General features: G+C 38.3%; 1 protein-coding gene across 1 annotated transcript in view; it reads left to right on the plus strand.

Annotated features, from left to right (window-relative positions):
* LOC126248535 (hemicentin-1-like) overlaps positions 1-23,510 on the plus strand; it is an 838,517-nt gene that overhangs the window by 149,691 nt on the left and 665,316 nt on the right. The window contains exon 3 of the mRNA XM_049949594.1: positions 11,041-11,270. Coding sequence (XP_049805551.1) covers positions 11,041-11,270 — 230 coding nt within the window. The remainder of the gene's footprint in view (positions 1-11,040; positions 11,271-23,510) is intronic.

A 23,510-nucleotide genomic window follows, 5' to 3' on the forward strand; every position in this document is an offset into this window, starting at 1 on the left:
CCATAACTAATTATTGAATGCACATATGCAAAGTATGTCGTCTTAGCACATGAACTATTACATACTGACATAATTATCCGGAGTGCATAGCAAGCAGTAGCAATTTTCTTTACTAGTGCTGCAATATGGTCAGTCCAGTTAAGCTGTGAGTCAACATGCATTCCTAGGAATTTTGTGTTTGTGACACAATCTGTAAGTTCATCTTTAACTTTTAGGCCTATGCTATTATGTTTTTTATTTATGTGGAAATTAATACTGTTTGTTTTTTTTAATATTGAGGGTTAATTTGTTGCTTACTACCCACTTGCATACATGATCGAGAGTTTCTTCAGTTTTGTCTCTCAATTCGTCTGGTGACTCGTCACTGATAAGGATGCTGCTATCATCTGCAAATAGTATTGCTTCCCCGTATTTGACACTCTGGGGAAAATCATTGATATATATTAGGAAGAGTATTGGCCCTAACACACTTCCCTGAGGGACTCCTATGTTAATATGTTCTGGTTTGGAAATGTGTTTTGTCAATCTGCTGAACTTCGTTTGTGAGATCTCTACACACTGTACCCTATTTTCCAAGTACGATTGAAACCAATTATTAGTACCTTGATTTAGGGAAATGTGCACTGGGAGTCAGCTGGTGAGGGAAACTGCATATGGGTGATAGGGATTGACATAGACTGCTGTGGTTTGCAACAGCAGATAGATGTGCAACAGTACAGCAGATGACTCTGAAATTTTGTAATGGGCAATGACAACCATGGAGAAGCCATATCGTCCACAAGTTCTTCCTCACCCTGAGGAATGGAAGAAAATGTTCCCTACAGCTTCACTTATTGCTTATCGTAAGGCACAGAGTTAGCATGGTCACAGGAGTATTCAAAGCACACTATGTCAAAATACAGCAGATATCACATGAGACTTTGTTGCCTATAATGTACCATTCAGGCAAGTGAGGTAGATGTTCTCATGTGGGGTTGTTAAAATTCACAGAAAATGGACCCTATTGTGTCCACCATGTGCTGACTGGTGAAGGATAGAGGAAGATAAATAAACCCACTGTCGGATCACTTTCAGATGTTTTTTCACCAGTTTTACCTGAAAATCCACCTGTACCTTCAGGAAGATCATTTCTGAGTTGTGTTAAAATAGTTTGAGGAAAACTCCATCACTTGTCTTACCAACACTTCTCCCCTCTGGTTACAAGACATGTATTCCACAGACACCTCTGGTTTGGCAGTTTGGATTCTTCTAACACAGCTGCAAAATCTGCACTGACTGAGTGAGGTGGTGCAGTGGCTAGCACATTGGACTCACATTCAGGAGGACAACAGTTCAACCTCATGTCTGGCCATCATGATATAGGTTTTCCATGATTTCCCTAAATCGCTCCAGGCAAATGCCGGGATGGTTGCTTTGAAAGGGCATGGCTGACTTCCTTCCCCATCCTTCCCTAATCTGATGAGACTGATGACCTCGCTGTCTGGTGTCTCCCCCAAACAACCCAGCCCAAAATCTGCACTGTTACCACAAATTAGTTACTGCAAGATACTCATCTTTATCTATGAACTGTGCCATTTGTTTTGGCTCCTCTAATGGCGCAGTACAATACTGTTTTATGGGATTTCAATGTGTATCATAATTTTGAATGTCTTCTTACTAGCAAACAAAAAATTAATTACATAACTTTTTTTCCTCAGGTGATAATTGAAACTGTTTGACTACTCCTCATATTTATATTCTCACACTCTCCCTATTTTGATCAGATGTTAACTGTCACTTTATGAAATACAACATGACCAAGCACTCATACTTGTCAAATGTTACTGTTGTAAATTATACATAGACCTATGTACCCTTCTAAGCTGGTCATTTTTAGGCTTCCACTGATCATTGTACATCTATTACTCCTCATTCAAACAATAAAAAATAGGTTACAGAAATATGTGCAGAATGTCTAAGACAATAAAAATGTGTTTCAACTGTACTACCTACAAACATGGCATATGTATTTAATATAGCTTTTTATACTCTACGTGGTGGTACTCTCAGAACACAATAGCTTGTACCACTTTTGAATGCCATAAGTCTTTATTTACTTCAGTATTGTAAAAGTGTATATATTATGTTTTATATCTGAATTTTCATTAAGTGGGATAGTAAAGATCATGTGCACTGGTTTAAATAGCATATTATGCACTATTAATTGTCAACATCACAGCCAAACTACTTCTTTGATCACCATAAGAAATCTATATGACATAGTGTGTAAAGTTATCTCTCCTTTGGCACGTTACATGACCTCTTAGTACATGCTTTTGTGTATTTGAATGAGTTAATGTGCTTTTTTTCAAAATTACACATTATTAAAACATTATTCGTGATATACATCATTTTTATCATAACATCTTTGTGAGAAGTTCATGCTTTTCGTGTCAACAATACACTTAATTTGGTGTATGTAGATTTTATATAGCTATTATAGAACATGCTTTATCTTTTTTACATTTAACACAAGTTTCTGCTTTTACATTGTGTTGGTGGATACAACCATTTCCCATTGGATTGTTACATCACCTAAAGAAACCAGCTCTCATATCTAACTCTCATCATCTCCCTAGAAATGCTCATTCTAACTCATTTACTGCTTGGGTGTAGACTATAAAATGTGAAATTATCAACTTCTTGAAGTCTACATAGTATCCTTAAAATAGCTTTAGGGAGTTACATCTTCTTTGAAAATGATGAACTCATGTGTTTTATTGAAATGTTGTAGCACAAGAGAACTGTGAAAAATGTTGTCTGAAGTGGACAGGCAATAGGAATGAAAAGCTCTACAGCACTACAGTCCCACTTTGTGAACATCTACATCATTGTGTGCTGCCATGGCGGGCACGACATATAATAAAAAAATGGGGATTTTTATTCTCTGTGGTACATGTAACATAATAAACATGAGGCAGTGTTGTGCATAATTTGTACTATCATTAATTATAAACTAAATATGTTATTCCTAGAAATTTTTGGCTATGGAATCCTCATTCAAAAGAATCATTATGGAATTTTGTTGTGTATTTACATAATAAAAGGTATAATTTTGAGAATTTTCAGGTGCTTATGAATATTATGCATAATGTAGTTCGAAGTAAATTATGGGCCACAGCTATGTATTCTGTAAACTTTGGCAGAAATATCTTTTCAGAAAATCATTTTCCTTTTATTGCAGTGTAACTAGTACTATATTTTGACATTTTTCTGTTCTATGGCATGTTTCTTCTAAATTAGTGTTTGAAATGTTATGATTGTGATGTAAAGTAATTCCTTACAAATTCAACTTCCGTGCTTTAATATTGTGACTTGCACATGTAACAGAAGTCATTTTGTAGTAATTTAGTTTATTGCTTCAACAGTAGTGTACCAGGTGTCCCACCTAAGAGTCATCAGGCACACTTTCTCTGGTGTTTCAGCAGATATTTGCAATTATGTTTTTGCAATGTATAGCTGGAGTCATCCCAGACAAGTACTACTCATTATTTCTTTCATGCCCAGTGTTGACAGAAAGATTTGGAGTGTTTCTTGTTACAAACAAAATTATTTTTAAAGCAGAATTTTATGTGCCCATTTGATCTAGTGCATTGTTTGTCTTACTGATATGTATTAACAGGGGCAGTAAAACATGAAGAATAACCAGTACTGCATTAGGAACTGAGCCGCACTGTCATATGGCAGTAGCAGAAAGAATAGGACCTGTCACCACTGTCCACTTGACTCTGAGTGGCTTGTCAGTGTTAGGTCTAATGATCCTGCACAATGGAGGCAGGAATGGTGGAGAACTCAGGGCATTACATACATACCACAAACAAAATTTGAGGTGCTTTCATCTATAGAAACTGATTGTGTTATAGACACTTCACCAGCAGCAAAGTGAGCTGTGACCAGCGTCAAGTGAAAGCGAGGACAGGAGGATAGCAGTCTGTTAACTGATAGCAGTTCAACATACAGTGAATCATGATACCCTAAAAAAGCTGTTAGCTAGGTGGCGACTTCCAGGACTTGTGCCAAAAGGTTAAGAATTGTAAGGTACCCCTATTTAGATCATAGATGCACTGCAGAGCAGAGACTGTGTGTGGGGTGAACACTTTTTTTTTTTTTTTTTTTTTTAGCTTTGCCAACTCTCTATCCAGTCGAAGTAATGATAGCTCTAGGACACTCCAAACTATTACTGTAAGAACCAAAGAAATGTCCCTGTACCCTCTCAGTCCAAAAAGTTTCAAGACTGCATTAATAAAAAAAATAGAGGAAAGTTAAGATGGTGGTTTCAGTGCTTCAGGTTTTCCAGAAAGTAATCCTCCACTTTAGTGCAATCCATGGAACATACAAACAACCATGTGAAACTCTCAGAAAAGTCCTTCTTTGGGATGGGGTTCAACTCGTGCAGCACATTTGGTTGACTGTTGGTTATGTCATCAAAGCAGTGACCCTTAAAGTAAATTTCTGCACTTTTGCCATTTTGTGGTAGTTTGATACTGATAACCCAAAGTTCTGCCACCCATTTTGATTTTTTTTTCTTTTTTGAAAAAGAATTGTCCATGTTTTTCATTTTAGTCAAGTCATGGCAGGTGTCCACATGTCATTTTAGATCAGGAGTCAAGGCATGCAGGCTAAACTTTACACACACTTCCTCTTCTTCATAACATTCTGGAGGATGTCTTGAACATTAGATTTAGAGATGGGGTTCAACTCGTGATTCATTCTAGCTTATTGTGATTGTGATTTGTGACACAACATCATTCACACATTATGGCCACACATCTACTACTTAACACTGTCAGCTCACGGGTGACTGGTTGAATGCACATCTGTTGTACACAGTTGTTAGTTCAATCTGCCATCTTGGTTACTGTGATTATGTCACTTATATTCCAGGAATAAAATCAGTCTTGGAACGTTTTGGAGATGTGGTGTAGATGAGACTATTAAAATCTTAGTGATCAGCTTCAAAAGTATTCACAAAACGTTCCAATGTTTCAAGTGCTCTTGAAAAGCAGCACAGCTCACATAATACTAGGTTCAGGCTTGATGTAAATCTAAGTGTTTGTCCAAAGGATAGGCTAATGGAAAATGTAGGAAGGTATTTGTTACAGCAGACAAGATGTTCTAATCCAAAAAGACAAAAATTGACTTGACATACAAGATTGTTTGGGCAAGACACTATCAAGTGTTGGCATAACTTGTAGTTGAACTTTTCTGTTGAGGACCAGACTCAACCCCAGATTAAACAAAAAACCTTAGAGAAAACCTCAGTTTGCTGGTACACATGTTTCTCAATCATACTGTCATCATTTGAGATGTCTTTAATGTTCCAGCAACCTGTTGAGAAACTTACAGTTTTGTAGGTAGTGGGCATGATAAGCCATTCTGTAAAACATCACTAAATGCTGCCTCTGAAAGTTACCTAGAACAGATAGTGCAGAAGCCCTCTCATGGTTGAAATATATTAGACCTAATTGCCTCAAATAGACCTGACCCTCTTAACATATCCATATTGAAACTGGTACCAGTGACCACGTGGTAGTTGTAGCAATTATGATTACTAGAGTAAAAGGGGAGCTAAAACAATTAGGAAGATTTACATATTCAATAAGCTAGATTGAGAGGCAACCATGCCATATCTCAGAGGTGAACTTAAAACATTTATCTTTGAGCAGGAGTAGAAGAAATGTGGCACAAGTTTCAAAAATAGTTACCTATCCACTGGTTAGGTAAGTATCTTCTAGAACAGCTCATGATGGAAGGGGCATCCATGGTATACAGTCACTGTAAACAAACATATAAAGGAACAGTGATTACAGCTTAATAAGTATAAAACAAAGAATAGGACTATAGACAGAAAATTGGTGACAAACATATTTTGGTTATCAAGAGGACAAAGCACAATATGATTAAAAGATCTTTTGCAAAAGCCAAAGAAATCCTGGTCATACATAAAGGTTATCAGTGGCACCAAAATTAGTGCCCTGGCATACAGGGATGACTGAAAATGAAACTGGCCTAGTAAAGCATAAGCATAAACAATGAATTCCATATTCTGATTTTCCTTTACGAAGGAAAATACAGAAGTACCATCCCAGTTTACTTCTCTCAGTATTTCAAAGATAAGTGAGTAGGTATTAGTGAGAGCAGCATTGAGAAATAACTGAAATTGCCAAAATTAAACAAGCCTTCAGGGTCCAATGGGATTTGTGACATATTGTATACAGTAAGCTTTTTCCAACTCTGCCCCATGTGGCATGAGCATTGGGGAGCATCTGTTAGATTGCTTGTGGGCAAGCACAGCTAGTGTAGGCTACTTGCAAGGTATATTGCACACATTCTCCACATGCTCGAACTTCTTGGTCACTCCTGCCTACAGGCACAGGGCCATTGCAGTACAATTGCATATGCAACAGCTCAGCTACCTGACTGTCCTGTTTGCTGCCCCCCCCCCCCCCCCCCTAGTTCCCTGTCACCCAACTACCTGAAGGAGCCTAGCTGCCCAAGGGTGGACAATAAAGCTGGATCAACCTACTTTACAGAATTTGCAGCTGAGTTAGCTACCATTTAATATTGATCACCCACAGATACCATGAACAAAAAACTATGGTCAGTGGCTGGAAGAAAGCACAGGTCACACCCATCCACCAAAAGGGCAACAGAAATGATCCACAAAAGTACTGCCTATTCTCATTGACATCCATATAAAAATCCTAAAAATCTTCTGAGTTCAAAATGTAATGAGGTACCTCAAACAAAGTGAACTGAAGTTGAATTTGCTAGGAATTACTTTACATCACAATCATAACATTTCAAACACTAACTTAGAAGAAACATGCCATAGAACAGAAAAATGTCAAAATATAGTACTAGTTACACTGTAATAAAAGTAAAATGATTTTCTGGAAAGATACTTCTGCCAAAGTTTACAAAATACATAGCTGTGGCCCATAATTTACTTCGAACTACATTATGCATAATATTCATAAGCACCTGAAAATTCTCAAAATTATACCTTTTATCATGTAAATACACAACAAAATTCCATAATGATTCTTTTTGAATGAGGATTCCATTGCCGAAAATTTCTAGGAATAACATATTTAGTTTATAATTAATGATATACTACAAATTATGCACAACACTGCCTCATGCAAACCAGCATGGGCTCCGAAAACATCATATGCAAAATCCCACTTTCACTGTTCTCACATGTCGTTGTGAAAGTCATGGATCTAGATAATTGGGATTATGCAGTATTTCTTTACTTCTGAAAAGCATTTGACTCAATACCATACTTACAGTTATGAACCAAAGTATGATTATAAGGGGCATCAAACAAACTTTGTGACTTGGTTGAGGATTTCTTGGTAGGGAGGATGCAGCATGTTATCTTGAATGGAGAATCATCAACAGAAACAGAAGTAATTCCAAGGATCGTTGTTGTTATCTTGGATGGAGAATCATCAACAGAAACAGAAGTAATTCCAAGGATCCTTGTTGTTCATATTTTATGATCTGGCTCACAAAGTTAATCGTAATCTTAAACCTTTTTGCAGGTCTGAAAAAGCTGCAAAAATATTCAGTCAGATATTGGTAATATTTCATAGTGGTAGAAAGATTGGTGCATAAAAGTAGTATACTGTGACGACAACATCAGTGGATCAAAGTGAGGATCAACTGACATGTACAGATACCTGAATGTAACAATCTGCAGGCATATGAAATGCAATGATCACATAGTCTCTTTTGATGAGGCTGATGGCAGACTTTGGTTAATTGGCAAGATACTGGGAAAATGCAGTTATCCTACAAAGGAGACTGCTTACGAATCACTTGTGCCTTCCACCTAAGTGTATTGCTTGCATATGTGGCACCCATACCAGACATGAATAACAGTGGACATTTAATGTATACAAAGCAGGGCAGCACAAATGGTCTCAGGCTGCATTGCAGAAACATTGCTAAACCTAAATTGGCAGATGCTTTTAGACAGATACCAACTACCCCAAGAAACTGTACTTATAAAGTTTCAAGAATCAATTATAAGTGAAGAATCTGGAGAAGTTCTTCATCCCATAAATTCCCTTCCATATGAACTGTGAAGACTAGATTTGACTAGTTATGGCATGCACAAAGGCATGTAAGTGGCAATCTTCCTCCACTTCACACATGACTGGAATAGGGAGAAACCATAATATGTGGAACCATGCTAAGTACCTTCTGACACAAACTTCTCAGTGGTCTGCAGAGTATGCGTGTAAATGCATATCAGGTGGAAGTCGCTCAGCTTCAGGTGCAATGCACAGTGAAAGGCCCCAGATCAATCCAGGAGACATAGCCCAAGGAACAGCAAAACAAATAGCTGAAGTATCCTAAATTTCATGTTTTATCACAGAAAGGGGCAACAATCAATTTTAATTTTAGTTATACATCCCTTGTGGACTCACATTTTTATATACACCTGAAGATGGCACATATGTCCTGAAACCAGGTGGTGCTTTCCTTTTAAGAAATAAATAATTTTTACAACTGTAGTGGATTTTATCGCTCAGCTACAGGTGCAATGCGCAGTGAAAGGCCCCAGATCAATCCAGGAGACATAGCCCAAGGAACAGCAAAACAAATAGCTGAAGTATCCTAAATTTCATGTTTTATCACAGAAAGGGGCAACAATCTATTTTAATTTTAGTTATACATCCCTTGTGGACTCACATTTTTATATACACCTGAAGATGGCACATATGTCCTGAAACCAGGTGGTGCTTTCCTTTTAAGAAATAAATAATTTTTACAACTGTAGTGGATTTTATCATTGACAATGAATAGCAGTTGTGGATGTCCCATGAAGAGAAAAGTGTGTTGAATGAAAAGTTTGCAATGGCACAATGACACCTTCCCCCGCCCCCCTGCCCCCCCCACCCCCCCACCCCACACCCCACACCCCACCCCCAGGAGCTCTATTTTGGCAGGTTCTGTGGCTAATGATATGACATGTGGTCACCTGGAGCACCTGACAGATTGCAGAAGAAACTCCCCTAGCTGTGTTCAACTGTATGTGGCAGACAGGAGACTTCTGTGAGTCTTGGAGGAATGCAATCCTAATGTGCTTCCAGAAACCAGGGAAGCATCATACTTGGCTGGATGGTTATCACAGTGTTGCCTCACAAGCAATGAGGAAAGGCCTTGGAGGCTATGGTGAACAGTTACACAATCAAGGTTATTGACTCCAGTCTGTTTCTGACTCACATCAAGTGCACATTTAGATGATATCATTCTAGTATTGAGAACTTGACACTACCAGAGGAAGCTGTACAGCAGACTTTACTGCCTAACCACTCTTTTTTGAACTTGAGAAGGCATGTGAAACACATACAGGCATAAAACAATCAGACAGCTCCATCAATGGGGCTTCTGGGGATGACTAGCAATCTTTGTATGGCCCTTCTCATCTATGTGCTATTTCAGATACTGAGTCAGAGGAGCCCAATAGCAGTTTGAGCGGGAGAACTGTGTCCCATTGGACATCATATTTAACATCACCCTTTTTTTATAACAAGCTCTTTTGATTGCCCCTGCTGTGGGATCTCAAAGTTCAGTTGCTCAAACCATGTGATATTTTAAAGTGTGACAGCCACATGTCTTGAGGAGCCAATGATGTGTTCCTACTCCAATTATAGAAGGTTCTCATGTTATCCAGGTTGCCTTATAGGTGCTAGTTGTGTGGATCAGATAAATGTACAAGTCTAAAGATGTTAGATCCCATCCACCTCGAAGGAATAAGTCTGACCACAGGGCCATGTAGTACCAACCCCATCTGCAGCCTTTGTGCTGAGTCTGATGATCTACCCATTAACCATCTAATGACAGCTTTTCACTATGTCTTAGGTGTATAAGTTCTTGGTTGATCTGCAGTGATCAGTATTCAAACTTGTTGAGAAACTACCATGGAAATTACATTTGTAAATTACACTAAACTACAAAGCTATTTTGAATCCATATCAAAACATAACTAGTGGTTATTCATATAATGCAAATATCAGTTCACTGAAGAGGTCCAAAACTGTGTCAAACTGTTCAGGGTACAAGAGAAACTTTCCTTGTATGTGGTATAAATCTCCAATACAGTGCCTCTTGAAATACACAACACATCAGCTATCTTGGTTATGGAAGCACCCAGCATGCAAGCACCAACAATTTATCCATGTTTGAATTCACTTATCTCCAACATAATGCACTCACAACTACACAGAACACTTGCAACATACTGAAGACATTGCACAGGTGCTATTCATGGTCAAATACAACAGCGCAACCTGCAGGATGGTTAGCATCTGCATTTATGTTCAAGTGTGCATCTCTCATGGTGTTTCCATAATTTTGTGCATCCCCCATACTTGTGCTGTATGGTAGTTCAAATACTTTCATCCCTTCCATTTCCCTCCAGATTTTGTGAGCCTCTGCATCTGATATGCAGAACTCATTTGGTAAGCATACCTTGAAAATGCTGATGGCAAAAACGATAGAAGCAGTTGACATTGTCCCCCTGCTTAGACCAATAAGTGCAGGCAGGCACAGACCTCATGGACACATGCATTCTGGCGCGAGCTGCCAGAGCTGGCAGTCATGTGTGCATGAAGTGTGCTTGCTTGTGTGAATAAATGGTGTGCTTCTCTTTTCCTATGAAGGCTGTGGCTGAAAGCTAATGTGTAAGTATCCTTTAGTAGCGCCTTTCTGTAACTTAGCATGTCATCTTTACAGTAAGCAGCAGTCTTATCTTTTCCTACTTTCTCTTATTGATTCGTAGGGTGGGGAAAGTTGACTCAGCACTTAAGTTTCAGCATTTGCTTTAGAAAACCCTTTCAATTAATTTTTTGTTTTTGACTTATAAAAAGTATAAATGGTATTTGTACTGTGTCATGTTAATTTCAGCACACAGAAAGACAAAGTGTTTTTGGCAAATTTTCATCCAGATAAAACAAACTGAAATCACTTTTTTTTGTTTAACAGATGTAGGACCTGTAACCGTGACATCAGATGCTGAAGAATTCAAACATGCTCTTCGGATGCTTCAAATAACTTCAGGTGGTGACTGCCCAGAAATGAGTTTGAAGGCAATTAAATTGGCAATCTCACATGCAAAACTAGGAGCACATATATATGTCTTCACTGATGCCAGTTCAAAGGACTACTACCTGTCGCCTCAAGTACTGGCACTCATCCAGCGTAAACAGAGCAAGGTTGGTCATTTGGTCATTATTGCCAGTGTATTTCACCTTCTGCATGTTCTTTCTCCCTTTGGATTATATCTGCTTTGGGCGAAGCACAAAACAGAATTATATTGTATTGTTGCCGAAACAACAGTCAGAATTATTTTAATAATATGTGGCAAAACCTGCCTTACTCAACAATCACTGAAGGGATGAAAACTCTAATCTTGCTTTCTTCCTTCAACAATCACTATTCAAGCAAGAGATTCATTGGTTATTTGCAGCATGTCATCAAACTCCAAAGTACTGGTTTGTTTGTCTGATATTCACTGACCAGTGTTTTAAAAATCAGTGACAGCATGTAATTATTTTTATTGTATCAATTCTACTACTGCCCCACACCACCACCCCATGAACCACGGACCTTGCCATTGGTGGAGAGGCTTGCGTGCCTCAGTGATACAGATAGCCGTACCATAGGTGCAACCACAACGGAGAGGTATCTGTTGAGAGGCCAGACAAACATGTGGTTCCTGAAGAGGGGCAGCAGCCTTTTCAGTAGTTGCAGGGGCAACAGTCTGGATGATTGACTGATCTGGCCTTGTAACACTAACCAAAACGGCCTTGCTATGCTGGTACTGCAAACAGCTGAAAGCAAGGTGAAACTACAGCCCTATTTTTTCCCGAGGGCATGCAGCTTTACTGTATGGTTAAATGATGATAGCATCCTCTTGGGTAAACTATTCCGGAGGTGAAATAGTCCCCCATTCATATCTCTGGGCGGGGACTACTCAGGAGTACGTTGTTATCAAGAGAAAGAAAACTGGCATTCTACGGATCAGAGCGTGGAATGTCAGATCACTTAATCGGGCAGGTAGGTTAGAAAATTTAAAAAGGGAAATGGATAGGTTAAAGTTAGATATAGTGGGAATTAGTGAAGTTTGGTGGCAGGAAGAACAAGACTTCTGGTCAGGTGAATACAGGGTTATAAATACAAAATCAAATAGGGGTAATGCAGGAGTAGGTTTAATAATGAATAGGAAAATAGGAATGCAGGTAAGCTACTACAAACAGCATAGTGAACGCATTATTGTGGCCAAGATAGAGACGAAGCCCATGCCTACCACAGTATTACAAGTTTATATGCCAACTAGTTCTGCAGATGATGAAGAGATTGATGAAATGTATGATGAGATAAAAGAAATTATTCAGATAGTGAAGGGAGACAAAAATTTAATAGTCATGGGTGACTGGAACTCGATAGTAGGGAAAGGAAGAGAAGGAAACATAGTAGGTGAATATTGTTTCAGGGGAAGAAATGAAAGAGGAAGCTGCCTGGTAGAATTTTGCACAGAGCATAACTTAATCATAGCTAACACTTGGTTCAAGAATCATAAAAGAAGGTTGTATACATGTAAGAAGCCTGGAGATACTTCAGATAGATTATATAATGGTAAGACAGAGATTCAGGAACCAGGTTTTAAATTGTAAGACATTTCCAGGGGCAGATGTGGACTCTGACCACAATCTATTGGTTATGAACTGTAGATTAAAACTGAAGAAACTGCAAAAAGGTGGGAATTTGAGGAGATGGACCTAGATAAACTGAAAGAACCAGAGGTTGTAGAGAGCTTCAGGGAGAGCATTAGGGAATGATTGGCAAGGATGGGGGAAAGAAATACAGTAGAAGAAGAATGGGTAGCTTTGAGAGATGAAATGGTGAAGATAGCAGATGATAAAGTAGGTAAAAAGACGAGGGCTAATAGAAATCCTTGAGTAACAGAAGAGATATTGAATTTAATTGATGAAAGGAGAAAATACAAAAATGCAGCAATGAAGCAGGCAAAAAGGAATACAAACGTCTCAAAAATGAGATCGACAGAAAGTGCAAAATGGGTAAGCAGGGATGGCTAGAGGACAAATGTAAGGATGTAGAGGTGCATATCACTAGGGGTAAGATAGATACTGCCTACAGAAAAATTAAAGAGACCTTCGGAGATAAGAGAACCACTTGTATGAATATCAAGAGCTCAGATGGAAACCCAGTTCTAAGCAAAGAATGGAATGCAGAAAGGTGGAAGGAGTATATAGAGAGTCTGAACAAGGGCAATGTTCTTGAGGACAATATTATAGAAATGGAAGAAAATGTAGATGAAGATGAAATAGGAGATATGATACTGCATGAAGAGTTTCACAGAGCACTGAAAGACCTAAGTCGAAACAAGGCCCCAGGAGTAGACAACATTCCATTAGAACTACTGACAGCCGTGGGAGAGACAGGCCTAACAAAACTCTACCATCTAGTGAGAAAGATGTATGATACAGGCGAAATACCCTCCGACTTCAAGAAGAATATAATTATTCCAATCCCAAAGAAGGCAGGTATTGACAGATGTGAAAATTACTGAACTATCAGGCTGCAAAATACTAACATGAATTCTTAACAGATGAATGAAAAAACTGGTAGAAGCTGAGCTCGGGGAAGATCAGTTTGGATTCTGTAGAAATGTTGGAACACGTGAGGCAATACTGACCCTACGACTTATCTTAGAAAATAAATTAAGAAAAGGAAAACCTACATGTCTAGCATTTGTAGACCTAGAGAAAGCTTTTGACAATATTGACTGGAATACTCTCTTTCAAATTCTGAAGGTGCCAGGGGTAAAATACTGGGAGCAAAAGGCTATTTAGAATTTGTACAGAAACCAAATGGCAGATATAAGAGTCGAGGGGCATGAAAGGGAAGCAGTGGTTGGGAAGGGATTGAGACAGGTTTGTAGCCTATCCCCGATGTTATTCAATCTGTATATTGAGCAAGCAGTAAAGGAAACAAAAGAAAAATTTGGAGTAGGAATTAAAATCCATGGAGAAGAAATAAAAACTTTGAGGTTTGCCGATGACATTGTTATTCTGTCAGAGACAGCAAAGGACCTGAACGAGCAGCTGAAAAGAATGGACAGAGGCTTGAAAGGATATAAGATGAACATCAACAAAAGCAAAATGAGGATAATGGAATGTAGTCGAATTAAGTCAGGTGATGCTGAGGGAATTAGATTAGGAAATGAGACACTTAAAGTAGTAAAGGAGTTTTACTATTTGGGGAGCAAAATAACTGATTATGGCTGAAGTAGAGGGAATATAAAATGTAGACTGGCTATGGCAAGGAAAGCGTTTCTGAAGAAGAGAAATTTGTTAACACTGAGTATAGATTTAAGTGTCAGGAAGTCGTTTCTGAAAGTATTTGTATGGAGTGTAGCCATGCGTGGAAGTGAAACATGGACGATAAATAGTTTAGATAAGAAGAGAATAGAAGCTTTTGAAATGTGGTGCTACAGAAGAATGTTGAAGATTAGATGGGTGGATCACATAACTAATGAGGAGGTATTGAATAGAATTGGAGAGAAGAGAAGTTTGTGGCACAACTTGACTAGAAGAAGGGATCGGCTGGTAGGACATGCCCTGAGGCATCAAGGGACCACCAATTTAGTATTGGAGGGCAACGTGGAGGGTAAAAATCATAGCGGCAGACCAAGAGATGAATACACTAAACAGATTCAGAAGGATGGAGGTTGCAGTAGGTACTGGGAGATGAAGAAGCTTGCACAGGATAGAGTAGCATGGAGAGCTGCATCAAACAACAACAACTACTACTACTACTACTGCTACTGCTACTACTACTACTACTACTACTACTACTCTTATTATTATTATTGTTATTATTATTATATAGGGTATCTTTCTGATTGCACAATTGACTGTTCGAAAAAGTGTGTTTCAGTACAATGGGTGAATTGAATGCTCCCACAGCAGGAAATTGTTCCATTAACACTGTGGCAAGGCTGCAACCTGTTGTGGCTCATGTGTCATAGAACTTACTAATCTCTCCTGTTTCCAATGTATTTCATGGAAAATCACAATATGACTCTATAGTCATGTGTAGGTTGATGGCAGAACATGACTTAACAGAAAGTGTTTCTGTAAAGAACTTTGCTCACACCTAACAGGTTTTCACACTCCACTGACAGTGAAACTGGGCCATTGGGATTTGCCTCTCTGTAGTAGAGGGCAGTTTTTTTTTGTAAAGAGTGAGTTAAACATTCCATTGATGACAGTACCATTAGACACAAAGCATAATCTCAAATTGGACAAGGATGTGGAAGGTAATAGGCTGTGTCCTTTTCAAAGGGACTAGTGCAGTATTTACAGAAAATCCAGACCTGAACAGCCAGATGAGGATTTCTACCCTGCATTTCCTGAATGTAAGTCCAGCAACTTAATGCTTGTACTGATTCATTTGTTCTCTCCTTTTTCAAACTATGGGCAGTCACAGAGGGAAAGAAAGGTCTCTACTGGAAGATATTACCAAAGTAAGACGTGGCTCCTTTCAAGGAATATATGTGAAAGGAGAGAAATGAATCCAGTGTGCACTTAGTGTGTATCTAAGGAGGCAGTGTCCACCAGGTAGAAATGGCCATCCCAGAAGCAAGAAGAACATGGACTGCAGTCAGCTTCTAGTTATGTCCCATATTGGTATGTATGGTGTCTGATTGAGATCTTAATGTTTGGAATCAAACAGAAGCACTAAACAAGAGACTTCTTCAGAGTTGTGATGAGCTTGATTGATGGCTTTCCAACCTGCACTGTATAATAGAGGGCAGTAATGTTGCCCTGGACAGATCAGGAGTGCGCTGGAGATACGGGAAGTAGAGTATGTATTGAGTGTTCTTTTTTAGGCTAGCTGAAGTTCTGAGATTGAGTTCTCTCATGACAAAATTTTTCTGTAAAACAGTCCCATTTTGTCATGTCAGATCTGGGTAAAATCTTGAGCTATTGACAAAATCCTCCACTGTTCTTGTCAGGAACTACTGACTGTCGTGGCTTCTATTGTGATGACCATTTATAGCCCATAGATGGCTCTTGATTGGTCAACATACATCATCGTTACATCATGCTGAACATCTGGTTCACAATCAAGACAAAGAGAGAAGGAAAAATGCCATTTTAGATGTTTTTATTGAACAGAAATCAGATGTAAACAAAAACCAATGGGCAGCCTCACCAATCTGGATGCTGCAAGCAGACACACACTGATTTATATTTAATATACACAGTTTTCACAACCTTGTGCTGAAGAAAGCTGTTTTAAATACATTAATATATGGAACTACTTCTGTTTGTGTTAAGGACCACCAGGAGTCTGAGGTTAATCATGTGAATTAAGTGTTCCAAAAGAATGGCTGTGGGGTTTGAGGTATAAAGTTATCACTATCCAAGAAATGAGAATCCAAAACTGTTTAACAATCAAGTGATGATCTACCTGCTGTGCTTCTCCCTTTTTGCAGTGCTACATGTGCATCTACTTGGCTACTCTGCAGTGGCTGGCAGAGGGTTCGTAGAAACACTTTCAGACTACTTCTTGACCATTGAACTCTCAATTAACACATGTGAAGAATGAACATCTGAATCTTTTCATGCAAACTCTGATTTATGTTACTTTATTATGATGGTGGTTTCTCTCTACGTAGGTGGGAATCAACAAAATATTTTCACATTCAGAGGAGGCAAACGATGATAGAAATTTCATGAAAAGCTTCTACAGCAGCAACAACCACCTTTGTTTTAATTTAATTGCTGCCCTAACTCAGAAAAATGAAGTAAGATTATAGTTTAACATCCTATTGAATTTTAGGTCATTAGAGATAGAGCACAATCTTTCAATGATTCAAGGATGGGGAAAGAAACTGGCTGAGCCCTTTAAAGGAACTATCCCAGAATTCACATAGAGCAATTTAGGGAAATAATGGATAACCTAAGTCCGAATGGCTGGATGTGGATTTAAACTGTAGTCCTCTCAAATGCAAGTCCTATGTGCTAACCACTGAACCACGTTGCTTGGTACCCCACTCTCTCCTTATTCTGCAATATTATAAAACAAGCTGCCCTTCTCTGAAGCATTTTGATGTCCTCTGTCATGACTATCTGCCAAGGATCCCATATCACACAGCACTACTCCAGAAGAGGATTGACAAGTGTAGTGTAGCTGGTCTCTTTAGTAGATTTACTGCAATTCCTAGGCATTGTATCAATAAAACACAGTCGTTGGTTCACCTTCCGTGCAACATTTTCTTTGACATTGTTCCAATTTAAATAGTTTGTAATTGTAATCCCCAGGTATTTAGCTGAATTGACAGTCTTCAACTTTGTGTGATTTACCATGGAATCAACATTGAACACATTTTATTCAGTACTATTTATGTCAGTCCTAAAACGTCTAAGCAAAAATACAAGTTAACTGGAGAAATTCATTATACGCTACTTACAATGTAATTGAGAAATGTGTGTGTTCACTTGGTTAGTGTTAATTCAATACCAACAGTTTTATTCTGTAACCTTCATTGTGTATGCAGTTCAAAAAGCCAATGACTCTGATAAATGTAAATGGCACCTAAAATAAATTTTAAAGTAAAAATATAAATGAGCACTAAATTTCCCTCGTAGTTTTACATTTATGTATCTGTGATTATGAATATTAAATCATTATTGTTACAACTGTTGGGCCTTCATAATAGTTGAAATGGGCATATGAATTCCATCACAAACAAATAATGTTTTCAGTAAAAGGTTCTCATTGAAACAGTAAAAAAAAGTCTTAGTTGGAACACAAATTCCTGTGAAAAAGTATTCATCACAGAACATCTACAAAACAACTACAGTACAGTAATAATGTACTGTAGTCTGTTGTCTTTGTTAGACAGCACCAGAACTGAACCTCTTCTATGACCTCCAGTACTCTGGCTCAGGACAGCTTCAATCTTCTGGCCATACATATGAGCTGAAATTAGCATCCAGTCTACTACTCACTCATCACATTCACTCTAACATTAAACTAAAAACAAGTTACCAAGTTCAAATGAACTATTATAAAAATAAATAAATAAATGCATTGATAACTACATCTAGATCTACATACATACTCTGCAAACCACCGTATGGTGCATGGTACCCTGTACCACTACTAGTTATTTCCTTTCCTGTTCCACTTACAAATAGAGCAAGAGAAAAATGACTGTCTGTATGCCTTTGTATGAGCCTGAATTTCTTTTTTTCTTGTCTTTGTGGTCTTTACAAGTAATGTACTTTAGTGGCTGTAGAATAGTTCTGCAATCAGCTTCAAATTTTCTCAATAGTGTTCCTCAAAAAGAACACCACCTTCCCTCTAGGGATTCCCATTTGTTTTCCCAAAGCATGTCCATGATACTTACGTGCTGTTCAATCTTACTGGTAACAACTGTACCAGCCTGCCTCAGAACTGCTTCAATGTCTTCCTTTAATCTGTCCGGGGAGGATCCCAAACACTCGAGCAGTACTCAAAAACAGGTTGCACTAGTGTACTTCTTGTGGTCTCCATTACAAATGAACCACACTTTCCTAAAATTCTCCCAATAAACCAAAGTCGACCATTCGGCTTCCCTGCTACACTGCTGACATGGTTATTTCATTTCATATCACTTTTCAGTTTTACCCCTAGCTGTTTAATAGATGTGACTGTGTCAAGCAACACACTACTAATTCTGTATTCAAACATGGGTTTCTTTTTCCTAATCATCTGCATTAACTTAAACTTTCAGTGTTGGTAGAGGTAGCTGCCATTCATCACACCAACAATAAATTTTGTCTAAGTCATCTTGTACCCTGTTACAGTTACTTAATGTCAGCACCTTCCGATACACCATAGCATCATCAGCAAAAAGCTACAGATTGCTGCACACTCTGTCCACAAGGTTATTTATGTATATAGAAAATGAGAGTGATTTTAATACACTTCTCTGTGTCATTTTTGAAAATACCTTTGTCTCTGGCAAACACTTGCCATTGAGTGCAATGTAATGGTTTCTGTATATTGTAATACAAAACAACACTCCCAAATAAATGCACTGTAGCCATTAATGTAGCCAGAACTATTCGGGTGATAAAATGCTACCCCTGTATTACTGTTAACATTACCCATTCTACATGGCAGCCAACAAATTTTACATCCATGAATAGTAATCCTGCTCCCTATACCTCATCAGTAAAAAATGTCAATGTTGTATGCCGTTGTTGGTTGGGATATCCCATGGGATGAGTTCAGCTGCCTGTAAGAGGTGTTCTTTCTCAACACACATTGGCCCCTATCATTATGTGGCCCCTATCATTATGAATATGTATTGTGTCATATGTGTATTTGTAGATTGCAGGTGAGTGTATATAGTGTAGTGCTATTTTTCTGTTGGATGATGACAAAAAGAGGAGGGAGAGTGATAAACCTGGTGCCAGTACATATCCTACTCCTCTTGAATAGTATCAAGAAGGCCACCAGGCTTAATGTCCCCATCCAATGCATGGATCACCAACAGTGTCACATGCTGTCACTTCATGAGACACTGTAGAGAAGTTTGTCATGAGACACTGTAGAGAAATTTGTAACTGAACCCAACACACTCGTGAAAGACAGGTGCTAAGGAACTTTCAGCCACCACCTCTTCTCTCCTTGCTGGCCAAATACTAGTAGTGAGAATTTTAACCATTGTCAGGATTCAAACCATCTTACCTCCATGTCAAGTGCCACCACACTGACATTCGTTAGCGACCTTGGCTATGGAGGTGAGTATCTCATCAGTCATCACATAGGAACCTTATATTTTACTCTCCCTTCCCATTAATCAGCACATCTTTAACATTACTACTAAATAAACAAATAATTGCCATCTTTAAAAATTAAGAAAACAGTAAATACTTCCCCCCATAATTCTTCAGTGAACATTCACAAATGCAGCAAAACAATATCAATTAATACAAATAAATATTAGACAAACAGCATAAACAGTAAAACATTGTTAATCACAATTAATTCATACACCATCAACACTTAGTCACTGAATCACATGCTCGGCACATTGTGCAGGCTTCTTAAACTTTAAGATAGACATGAGTTTCTTTAATTTTAGCTAAAACTCGGTCTCACTGTCAAATATGGACTATTTTACACTCTTATAGTGCTTTATGTTCCTTTTCACAGCCCCTTTCTTTCCTTTAATAATTCATAGTGAATTTCCTAAACTATATACACTGATGGGAAAAAAGACAACACCAGTAAATACTTAATGTAGAGTAATGAAATTTCAGGAATACATTTTTGTAGGTAACATATTGAAGTGATTAACTTTGCAAGATCACAGGTTAATTTCAGGGTGAGATAAGCCATTGCAAATGTGAAATGGTGGTACATTAATAACCAGTGTAGCCACCAAAATGCAAAATGCAAGTATGTAGACGTGCATGCATTTTGTTATACAGATGGCAGATGTCAGTTTGTGGGGTGGTATTCCATGCATGTTGCACTTGGTCTGTCAATACAGGGCTTGATAATACTATTTGTGGATGACACTGTAGTTTTCATCCAATGGTGGGGCATATGCACTCAATTGGAGTCAGATCTGGTGACCGAGCAGGCCAAGGCAGCATGTCAACACCCTGTACAGCATGTTTGGTTACAACAGTGGTGTGTGGGCGAGCTTTACGTATTGGAAATACCCCCTGGAATGCTGTTCATGAATGGTAGGACAACAGACCAAATCCCCAGAATGATATACAGATCTGCAGTCAGGGTGCGTGAGATAACCATGAGAGTGCTCCTGCTGTCATACAAAATTGCATCCTAGACCATAACTACAGGTGTAGGTCCATTGTGTCTAGCATGCAGACAGGTTGATTGCAGACTCTCAGCTGATCTTCTAAGTAACACATAGCCATTACTGGCGCCTAGGCAGAACCAGCTTTCATCAGAAAACACAACAGACCTCCGCCCTTCCCTCTAATGAGCTCTTGTTTGACACCACTGAAGTCATAAATGGTGGTGGTTTGGTGTCAGTGAAATGCATGCTACCAGGTATCTGGCTTGGATGCAGTTCCACAAAACTGGAACACTGTTGTAATTGGACTATTTTGCAAAAAAAAAAAAAGGGTCAAAGGCAAGACATAAAAATACTTGTTTTGTAAATATAACCAACTTTTCCTGCTGCCACTTAATTTATTTTTCCCTGACATGTGTCGCCTTTTTCTTGCTCTAAGGCATCATCGGTGGGATGTATAATGAAACAGTTTTGCTATTTTTAGATTATCAAACAGCTCACGTCTCAATTTTTATGTTCAAAACCGACTTTTCTTTTGTGTGTGTGTGTGTGTGTGTGTGTGTGTGTGTGTGTGTGTGTGTGTGTGTCTGTGTTGGGGGGGGGGGGTTGAGTTATAGGGTGTTGAATATGAATGTACTAGCTGTTAGTTAGTGGTTGAAAGCTTTGCTGACAGCTGATCTGACTTTTTGTTTCAAATTTCTGTGGAGGGGTTCATGGATAAGTGAGTGTAAGGATTTTGGGTGGTGTTATTATTATATTGGATGGTATGATTATGTTAAACCTCTTTGGGAACATTATTTTATTATTTTATCTATTATCGTAAACAATGTGTACTTGATAATTCAACAGGGTTTTCCTTTCAGCTTTGGTTTTCTGTATGTGGTAATTTTCTTGCAGGGTTAGGAGGTGTTTTTTGTTGTTGATTCTAATTATTTTCATGTCTTTTTCTCTAGTGGTTGGTCTGTAGTCATGTTCTCTTACGTGTTCTGCAAATGTTTCCAGTCTCTCACGTGTTCTTTCTATCTGAGATCAAATGTTGTACCTGTTTTTTGTATGTATCTGCCTTCGCAAGTGTTACACTGTAGTTGATACCAGCTTTCTAATATAGGTCTCTGTGTTTTGCCCATTGTAACCTTTATTTTGTGCTATCTGTATTATTATGTCCAGTTCCTTTTGGTAGTTTTCTTTGGTGAGAGGCACTGTGTTGAGTCTATGGAGCATGTGTTGAATTGCTGGTTGCTTTTGTGAGTGTGGGTGGTTCAAGGATTGGGGAATGATAATGTCCATTGCTGTGGGTTTATGGTAAATTTCAAACATATGCTTATTGTTTTGTTTTTTGATTGTTACAGCCAGAAAGTTAATTTGGTTGTTCTGTTCTCTTTCAATTGTGTATTTTATATTTTACGTATCTTGTTGATGTCAGCATGCAGTTTTTCAATTTTTGTTTGTGGTTCATGTATTAAGCAGAGGATGTCATCCATACACCTGAACCAATATAATATGTTGTATTCTTTTGCTACTACTTTTGTGAAAATGATCTGTTCAATTTTGTTTTCAAAAATGTTTGCTAAGGCTCCTGAAACTGGGGACACCATTGGTAATCCATCTTCTTGTAATTACTTCCAGTTCAATAATGAATTTTATTTACAAACAGATGAACCACAAACAAAAATTGAAAAACTATGTACTGACATAAATAAGATACGTGACACTATAAAATTCACTTGACTTGACTAATAAAGTGGTAGTGCAACCTCCAGATCAGATGAGAGGAAATGCAGATCACAGCTAATCCTAAGTAATTAATTTTTTTCGTAAAAAATAGTGACATGAACTGTTTGATAATCTAAAAAACAGAACTGCATTGCTGTAGATCCCACTGATGATGCCTTAAAGCAAGAAAAAGGTGAAACACGTCTGGGAAAAATAAATTAAGTGGCAGCTGGAAAAGGCAGCTTCATTTACAAAACAAGTATTTCTGTGCTTGCTGTGGAGGATGGCCACACAAACAAACTTTTTAAGACATAAAAAAACCGTACCTCTGTCAGTTTGATCTCTGTAATGTACAAAATATTCACTAAAATTATCAGCAATCTTGTAGGGAAAGACAATGAATTTTAATATGGCAAAGGAACCAACATGCTTTAAAAGTGAATACAGCACAACTGATCTTTTGAAAGTTGTGAACAGAATTATAAAACAAAGCAGTGAGTATTACATACCAGCTTGCTTCAGTTCGTAGGGTTTGAGAAAATTTTTGTCACTGTATTAACAGCCCTTCGAAACCAAGGCACTGATACAACCTAGGTTAATGTAGTGAAGAATAGGCATGCCAATGCTGCAGCTTCGATTAGACTTCATCAGTATAGTGGATTTTTTTAGGAAATTGGAGAAATTGGGCAAAAAGATTCCGTATCACCAAAATAATTCATAGAAGCACAAAGGAAGTTTTTGTATGTCCATGTCTACATCTACATCTACATGGTTGCTCTGCTGTACACATTTAATTGTTTGGCAGTGGGTGCACACAACCACTTTAAGAATATTTCTCTGCTGTTCCACTCTTAAATAGTGCTTGGGGAGCTCTGACTTCTATTAG

Source organism: Schistocerca nitens, chromosome 3 (genome assembly GCF_023898315.1).
Source record: "Schistocerca nitens isolate TAMUIC-IGC-003100 chromosome 3, iqSchNite1.1, whole genome shotgun sequence".
Classification (NCBI taxonomy): Eukaryota; Metazoa; Arthropoda; class Insecta; order Orthoptera; family Acrididae; genus Schistocerca; species Schistocerca nitens.